At 41.0% G+C, this 9168-nt stretch overlaps 1 protein-coding gene across 1 annotated transcript; it reads left to right on the top strand.

Annotated features, from left to right (window-relative positions):
• The first annotated feature begins 2383 nt into the window (after positions 1-2383).
• LOC105918296 (glycerol-3-phosphate dehydrogenase [NAD(+)], cytoplasmic) lies at positions 2384-7741 on the top strand. Its single transcript, XM_012853344.3, has 8 exons — positions 2384-2502; positions 4072-4249; positions 4351-4491; positions 4860-4998; positions 5271-5383; positions 5537-5773; positions 5879-5985; positions 7140-7741. The coding sequence occupies exons 1-8, from the start codon at positions 2456-2458 to the stop codon at positions 7234-7236; spliced, it is 1059 nt and encodes a 352-aa protein (XP_012708798.1). The 5' UTR covers positions 2384-2455; the 3' UTR covers positions 7237-7741.
• Positions 7742-9168: the final 1427 nt, after the last annotated feature.

Here is a 9168-nt window from a genome sequence, read left to right as displayed (position 1 = left end):
GTAGTTGATAGTGTTAGTACATCCACTGACTGTAGAATTACCTATGAAACGTTTTCACACAGCCAGAAAACTGCTTGTTGTTGCAACCAAATCCTGTGGGATTCTGTGAGAGTAGGGAGTAGCAGGATGGCGGCCAGTGACTTCAGTTTTTTCGGCAAAATCAGCACTCCAGTGTATTATATAGCTCAGTGGTATCAGCACAGCCCTCCTCAGAGAAATTAACGAAAATGTCCGAACAGGAGCACGCACTTTGTAGTTAATTTTCGGAAGGCTGTAGGCCCGGTCTTGACTCGCATCATCTATGTGCGTTTCCAACACGTAACGACTTCGAAATTAAAGGCTGTCCAAATTTGGAAACTCCTTTCCTATCCAGGATAGAGGTCTTACTGTTGACCCCTTGAAAGGTCAAGGAATAGGAGCTAGAAACTATTAAAGGTATTTGGATGGAGCCTAAAACTGGGAGTTGGTTCCACAGGAGAGGAGCCTGATAGCTAAAGGATCTGCCTCCCATTCTACTTTTAGAGACTCTAGGAACCACCAGCAGACCTGCAGTCTGAGAGCGAAGTGCTCTGTTAGGAACATACGGGGTAATCAGAGCTCTGATGTATGATGGAGCTTGATTATTAAGGGCTTTATATGTGAGAAGGAGAATTGGAAGTTCTATTCTGGATTTAACAGGGTGACAATGAAGTGGAGCTAAAATATGATCTCGTCTTTTAATTTTCATCAAAACCCTTGTTGCAGCGTTTTGGAAAAGCTGAAGATTTTTAACTTTTTTTTTTTGTGTGGAGTTTCTGAATTACAACAGTCCAGCGTGGACAAATGCATGGACCAGTTTTCAGCATCACTCCTGGATAGGACATTTCTAGGTTTGGCAATATTCCGGAGGTGAAAAAGAAAATTATAGAAACCTGTTTATAGAGTATAACTAAGACAACGTATATCTTAATATGGGATTTAAATTACATGTCCTGGTCAATAACACAAAGCTTTTTTTTATGAAATCCAGATTAAGCGATTGATTAAGCAGTTCTTTTTTGAAGACTCTGGTCCAATGAAGAGAACTTGTGACTTGTCTGAATTTAAAAGCAGAAGATGTAAAGTCCTCCAGGTTTATATGTCTCTAAGACACGTCTATAGTCTATTGAACTAACTGGATTCAGGATGTATAGATAGATATAGCTGAATATCATCAGCATAACTGGAAATCTGTCCAATGTCTTTCCCTTTGTCCTAGAGGAACAATTTTCCTGCAAGCTTGTAAAGGTTTACTCCAGCTGCCCGCATTAAAGAACTAAGATTGTATTGTTATTTTTTATTTCAATATTCATTGAATATTTGTATTTCAAGATAAATTGTCTGCAGGGTTCCAATAATCTGCTAATCTGGTGTTTAGATGTAACAGTGCACATGTGAAATTTTTATTTCAGTGCTATATGGTAACCTAATATAAAGGAGGACAAAGATGTTTCAAATCAAGTGCTGGTGGAAGATGTAAAAGAGTTGGAAGATTAAAGCAGGATCTGGAAAAACTAATCCATGCGTTTATTTTTAGTAGAATTGATTACTGCAACGGTGTTTTCACAGGTCTGCCTAAAAAGTGGATCAGACAGCTGCTGCTGATCCAGAACGCTGCTGCCCGCGTCCTCACTAAGACTAAGAAAGTAGAGAACATCACCCCAGTTCTAAAGTCCTTACACTGGCTCCCTGTATCTCAGAGAATATACTTTAAAATCCTTCTGTTAGTCTATAAATCCCTGAATGGCTTAGTACCTAAATACATCACAGACTTGTTATCAGCGTATAAACCATCCAGACCACTAAGGTCTTCTGGCTCCAGCCTACTTTGCATACCTAGAACCAGAACTAAACAAGGAGAAGCAGCATTTAGTTCCTATGCTCCACTTATCTGGAACAAACTTCCAGAAAACTGTAAAAGTGCAGAAAGCCTGAGTTCCTTTAAATCGAGATTAAAAACACATTTGTTTAAAATTGCCTTTGACTGTTCTAGTTAAACAGTTTTTAAATGTTCTTTTTTGTTTCTACATTCTATCCCTACTTGCTTTTATTCCTATATTTTAATCATGTAAAGCACTTTGCATTGTCTCTGTACTGAATTGTGCTAAATAAATAAATTTGCCTTGCCTTGCCTTGCCTTGCCTAATTGACTTGGTTAAGCTCAGTCACTCAGTGATCCAATCACATCTGACGTGTAATCATCGTGCTCTGGAGATCATCAAAGGCCTTTGTGTGTAAAACAAATGGGCTGTTCTGCATCTGGGTCTCAGATTGGTGCCGCTGCTCCTGCGCAGACCTGTGAGAGGCAACAGATCAGACCAACCACGGGGAGAGGGTGTGTCTGAGCCCTCTGCTCTGGGACTGTCTGGTAGAAATCTAATCTCAGTCCGTCCTCACAGCAGCAGCTGCAGGTCTCTCCCTGTGGGAACTCAAACACATGATGGCAGCGCCCAAGAAAGTCTGTGTGATCGGCTCTGGTAACTGGTGAGTGGGACCTTTCCGCGTTGCTTTGGTGCAAAATGTCAAATTTGAACAGGGCACGCCGCAGGTGATGTTGCACAGAGGACAAGGTTCGGCACACAGTGAAACTTTTGGTGGATAAACACTAAAAGCAGGAGAACTTGTGCAACTTTAAGAGCAGATAAATCATTGGTAAAGTTCTTAAACTCACAGCCACCTTTCTCGAGGCTCCAGACTGGAGATTTGCTGAGACTGCCGCTGACTCAAAGACTCCTCAACTGTATAATCTTTGCTAAAGAAGTGACTTTATTAGTCTGCAGGGCCTGTGCTGAATCAGCCTTCCAGCGCTGTTGATGTCCCTCGGCCTGTGACATTTAGTTCACGCTGGATGCAACCTCTGCAGCTACGTCTTCATTACAGCTCGTTCTTAAGTCAAAATGTGGGAACATTTAAAACCTTTACATCCCAGTTTTAAATATTTAGAGCTTTATCTTTACTAAGTTTTAACCAGGTTTTCTAGATAAAGTTTTAAACTTCTAAAGCAGTTAAATTATTTTACACCCAATTGAATACTATCAATAATCCCATTTAGATATTGTAGACACTTTTATTGGTCTCACCGTGACCACTTGACATATAAAGGGTACCTAATGATGTATAAAAGTTATAGTGGATTCTTTTGAGATGTTAACTTATTTGAAAGTAAAAGGTTACCATCTATTAATGTTTCATCAAGACTTTGAACTCATTTTCTGAAACAGAAAAAAAAATAGAAAGCCGTGACCTTTTATCCCATCACAGCCCAAACTAAAGAGGCCGTATTAGTAATTGATTTATTCATTGGACCTTGTTCAATTCTTCATCAAGTTTGACTAGTTACAAATGTGATTTCCTATTTAGATAATAAAATTAAAAAAAAGAAATTGACAAACTAAAAAGTCCTAAATAATAAAGAGGGTTGGTGAAATGTTTTCCCTCTTGGTTGGCGGATATGTAAAGCCAACCCAAACCCCAAAATTAGTTGACTAACGTAGAAATCTGTCGTGCTTCTTTTAATAAAGCATGAAAGGATAATGGGGTTGCTTTTCCCATCGATTCATGCCGAAAGAGGAAAATTAAAAAGCCAGTTAGGGACTTTACTCATTATAGAAGAACAAAGTCCGCTCCAGGGGCCTTGATTAAAGCAAACAGTAGCAGCCACTTCCACGGAGAAAGATCACGTGACACGTTGCAGAATAAACATCCATGCGTATTTGGTCATTTCATTTGACCAAAGCTGAAAATGAGAATTCACTTTTAATTGACCCTATGAATATTTAAATATGTTTTTGCTTTTTAAAATGTATCCTAAAGTTCATTGCATTGTGAATTATTCGCTTTCAATTTGCTTTTGAAAGCCAATGATAAATCCTATACTGATCTTTATATAGTCATCGGTATCCTCACTATTACACACAGACGTGATGCAATTTGCTAGATCAAAGTAAACCATTCGTCTTCTGCTTTTGTGCCTCAAACAATAATCATTGACACTTTGTTGTTTTAAAGAGGCAATAAAATATCAGCATGAATGTAATAGTCTTATGTCCTCAGGGGCTCAGCCATTGCCAAGATTGTGGGAGCCAACGCGGCCAAATATGACACGTTTGACACCACAGTGAACATGTGGGTGTTTGAGGAGACGGTGAACGGCCGTAAGCTTTCGGAAATCATCAACACGGACCATGAAAATGTGAAGTACCTGCCGGGTCACAAGCTGCCCCCCAATGTGGTGAGCGCGACCGCAGGCCGCCTGTCTGTTTCTGCGTTCCTCTGACAGTCGGGACGGCTAACCACGGCGGCGCTGAAAGTCTCTGCCTCTCTCTTCACCAGGTGGCCGTTCCAGACCTGGCCGAGTCGGTGAAGGGAGCCGACATCCTGATTTTTGTGGTTCCTCACCAGTTCATTGCCAGGGTGTGCGACACCATCAAAGATCACATAAAAAAGGAGACCGTGGGGATGTCTCTCATCAAGGTTGGTCGGAGTCGGAGCACCGAAGGCCAACTTTTCAAAACGCCTTTCCTCTGAGTCTCAGAAGACGACATTGTTCATCGCCCTTTGCTGTTAATTTCAGTGAAAGTTAAGCAACACCAAATATCCTGAACTCCTTTTCTAAGAGTTTTTTTCATGAGTTTTTGGCTTTAGGAAATGTGACAGAAAAATCCCCCCATATTCACAGATTTTCAGGAATAGGTCATTTTTCTTTACATACGGAATGTAATAACTCGAGTTTCTTCACTTCAACTCTCTGAGTAAACACGGTGAAGGGACTGGCCTTCTTTTCCATTTTGAAATTTTTTTTATTTATTACGGTTTTCTTATCGTTCACGTCATTCCTTCAGGGTGTAGACGCAGGACCGGAGGGTCTGAAGCTCATCTCCGAAGTCATCCGCGGGAAACTCGGCATCACCATGACGGTCCTCATGGGTGCCAACATTGCCAATGAGGTCGCCGAGGAGAAGTTCTGTGAAACAACCATCGGTACTGATTTTAGTGTTTAACATAAGCTGAAGCAGGATGCTCACATTATTGTTACCTCCAGTTTGTTTGTTAATATTCTGCAACTCCACGAAGCAGCACGCCTTTTAGAGTAACTCTCATCCACAGGTTGCCTCTGGACCTTTACATGTCCACCTGACCATGGCACATAACTTTTGCAGTCATTCTATATGTTGCCTTGATATTTTAAAGGTATTCAAATAAAGAAAGCTGCACCCATAAGACATCTGCTTGCATCGTCTGTGTTGTTTCAGGGTGCAAAGACAAAGTATATGGACCCCTGCTGAAGGAGCTGATGCAGACCACCAACTTCCGTGTGACTGTGGTGGAAGAGTCTGATGTGGTGGAGATCTGTGGAGCCCTCAAGGTTAGTCCTCTCCTACGAACTAATCTAGACGTGGTGAAATACATTGTTATAACTGGCCGACGCATAAGAGAAGCAGCTGGTCGGCACTCATGATGCCTGGGGGTGTTTTCTCCTTCCCTCACCAGATGTTTTTCCTTTCTCGTATTCTGACAGAACATCGTGGCAGTGGGAGCAGGCTTCTGCGACGGCCTTGGATTCGGCGACAACACCAAAGCTGCAGTGATCCGCCTCGGCCTGATGGAGATGATTGCCTTCGCCAAGGTCTTCTGCACGGACTGCCCCGTCTCCCCCGCCACGTTCCTGGAGAGCTGCGGCGTCGCCGACCTCATCACCACCTGCTACGGAGGACGCAATCGCAAGATCGGAGAGGCGTTCGCAAAGACGGGAAAAGTATGGACACCTTTTTTTCTTTTTTTTTTCCTTACCCCTCTGATGATCTGGGTTATCTTTATACGAGGCGGCGCAATGTAAAACGGCGCTTGGTTCTGTCTCTAGAGCATCGAGCAGCTGGAGAATGAGCTGCTGAACGGGCAGAAGCTTCAAGGTCCGGCCACAGCCAGCGAAGTCCACGTCATTTTGAAACAGAAGAGCATGATGGACAAGTGAGTTTGTCTCGTATTCAGAGGGTCATTCTGATAAAAAAAAACTAAACAGAGAACATCAGGAACATTTAAATTGTGTAAAATAAATCTAGGACGTGACTGTACTAGCTGGAGGTTTGATGTGTGACAGTAAAATAAAAATGCACAGCTTAATAGAGAGTACGCAGGAGCACTGAGCTATATAATACACTGGAGTGCTGATTTTGGCGAGTCACTGGCCGCCATCTTGCTACTCCCTACTCTCACAGAATCCCATAGGATTTGGTTGCAACAACAAGCAGTTTTCTGGCTGTGTGAAACCTTTTCACAGGTAATTCTACAGTCAGTGGATGTACTAACACTATCAACTACTAGGAAATTAGGTGCTAAAATATTTTACATGTTATTCATATTAAATATACATATATGTATATATAAATATGTGTATATATATATATATATATATATATATATATATATATATATATATATATATGTAAATATATGTTTTTGTATATTGTTATTTATATATTTATAAATGTTATATATGATTATTTGAATTAATAAAATGCAAATGATTTCAGCACATGACTTTCTCAGTACTTGCTAGTTTTAGAACATAACATAAAAGTATATGGCATTAAACATTTTAAAAGTTTTAAGCCCCCCCTGAACATGAGAAAATCCTCGTTATTCGATGCTGTAGCGCACATATTCCCTGGTTACTGGGGGAAAATAGGGAGTACCAATATGGCGGCTGGTGGCTTCAACGCGACTCGTTCTAACAGCGGGCGATTAACACTCCAGTGTATAATATAGCTCAGTGCGCAGGAGCTTTTTGTGACTCTTCTTGGCAATGTTAATGGCATAAAAGAGCCACTTGTGATTCACTTAAATGGTCAAACAGAGCTCTATTATTTTGCTATAAGCATTTATGCTCAGTATTTATCACAATAAAGAACAAATAAGAATTATCCGTCTCATCATAGCAGACGGTTTGCATTAGTCACATCTTTTAGCTCATATTGAGACACGTGGTCCTAGATAGAAGAGGGGAACGTTTGTGATAGCTCTAAACTCTATGCACAGCTCACCAGTTGTATTCAGTGTCTTGGAACTATGGCAAACTATGTCGAAATAAGACACCCTTCCATTTTATGACTTCCCCCATGCAGGTTTCCTCTATTCACTGCTGTTTATCAGATCTGCTTCAACGGCCATCCGGTCACAGAGTTCATCAAGTGTTTGCAAAACCACCCTGAGCACCTGTGAAAGACTCAAACGAGGACCCGTGGAAGATGGACGGACGTTGGAAAAGACTTATTAGAGCTACTGTACAACCAAGGTGTTAATGGAGGGTTGGGTCGGGGGTTGTATTTTGGTCTGGGCAACAGACCTTCTCTTGCAGGGCTCACTTTTTCAGTCTACCACTAGAAAAAAAGAAAAATGGACTCCGTCTGCCCTTTGCTTACCCGAGCTGCTGACCGAAGCACGTTTTCTGTTTCTACGGACTCTTAAATTATTGTACAGAAGATTTGAGTCTTAAATCTTTTGAAATGTTGTCTTAAATCGACTGATACACTAAGAATAATCACAGTCTTATAAAATGCTACAAAAATGGGCCTTTTCATTCATACATAAGTTTCCGACAGCAAACAAAGCACTGAACAAAAATCACTCCAATAAAGTATTTTTTTCCCCCTTCTTCATTCAAACATAATGAAAGTGCCCCACAATTTCCCATTGTGTATTTTAGAATAAATAATTTTAATCTTTATAACTTTGTGTCTGTGAATGTTGTACCTTGCCGTCGGGCTTCTGTCTGCATGAGGCACTTCTACACACTGGAAGAGCGGCCTCTCTGTAACCGGACCTGAGTTCAGCCCCGGCTGCCACTTTAAACGCTTCACCTTTACCATTTTCTAGAGCGTTGAGCTCAGCCCTTCGTTCAGTGTGTGGCCGGCCTCAGTCTCCGTAGGTGAATTTCTGCCCTGTTCGCTTTGTTAACCCTGAAACTGTTCTCTCCCTGAGTATCTCGGATGATAATTATTGCAGAGTACTTCTACACAAATCATTTGTCACCGGCAGCTCATTCCCTCTGACCTCGACAATGAAACTCCACACGACTTGCACTGCAAGGCTCCTGCATCGCCAGAGATAGAGGGAAATGATTTCACTGAACATGATGTTATCAAACAACAATGTTTATATATATATATATATATAAATATATATAGATAGATAGATAGATAGATAGATAGATAGATAGATAGATAGATAGATAGATAGATAGATAGATAGATAGATAGATAGATAGATAGATAGATAGATAGATATGTGTGTATTATTTAGCATCCCTCTTGCTCACTATGGAGGTAAAATCACTTCTCTTACTTAGACTCTATCAGTATGACCCCTCGAATAGTTATTGAGTCAACTGCCCTGTGAAATCTCTAATAATAACACAACCCAAAGGAGCAAATGTCCTTCTATAATTAGAGAGCAGACAGGAATGCAGCTGCTTCATTCTCACTTACCAACACAAACGGAGGGATGTCCCCTTTTAATAACAATGAATGTATAATTTAAACAAATGGGCGCTTTCTATTAAAAAAAATAGCATTTAAAAAAAATAAAAATGCAAGTACGGACAATGCGTGATATTATGGCGCGATAATTTCTGGTTGTAATTCGCTCCTCGGCCACTTGGGGGTGCAATCACATAACAGTGTCGCTGCTTTACGTCATCTTTTTTTATGACTTTGATGCTGATTTGCTTTCGAGATAACTTGTCAGAAAGCAGAGGCTGCTTGGAAGAGAGTTCAGAACATTAAAATGTGGCACGGAGAGAGACTCCACGCTGCACCCATGTGCCAGGGAGGAGGGAGGGACTCCGCCTCACTTCCTCAATTCTGGTTCTCATCTTAGGGCGGCGGGCAAGAGCCGGAAAGTTAGCGGCACACATCCAACTACAACCGGAAGACGGGCTGTGGTAGCTTTAAAACTAAAAAAATAAAATAAAAAATAATAAGGTTGCACTTTTGAGTATTTCGGAGGCTTGTAACAGAAATATATAAACGATGGGTAAAAAACAAACAGAAAGGAGACTCACAGACCAAGCACCCCTGAGGTCTGTTTGAATTCCACCCTTGTTTGTCTTTGGAAATTTTAAGTTTTAAGACTCACCAATGACACAACAAATAC

Source organism: Fundulus heteroclitus, chromosome 20 (assembly GCF_011125445.2).
Source record: "Fundulus heteroclitus isolate FHET01 chromosome 20, MU-UCD_Fhet_4.1, whole genome shotgun sequence".
Lineage (NCBI taxonomy): Eukaryota > Metazoa > Chordata > Actinopteri > Cyprinodontiformes > Fundulidae > Fundulus > Fundulus heteroclitus.
Note: the sequence above shows the minus strand (reverse complement) of the source record. Positions and strands in the feature narration are given on the sequence as shown.

Coding starts and splice junctions, on each gene's coding strand:
- LOC105918296 (XM_012853344.3), top strand. CDS start 2,456: ATGATGGCAGCGCCCAAGAAAGTCTGTGTGATCGGCTCTGGTAACTG. Junction 4,999..5,270: donor GTTCTGTGAAACAACCATCG/GTACTGATTTTA, acceptor GTGTTGTTTCAG/GGTGCAAAGACAAAGTATAT. Junction 5,774..5,878: donor CGTTCGCAAAGACGGGAAAA/GTATGGACACCT, acceptor TTCTGTCTCTAG/AGCATCGAGCAGCTGGAGAA.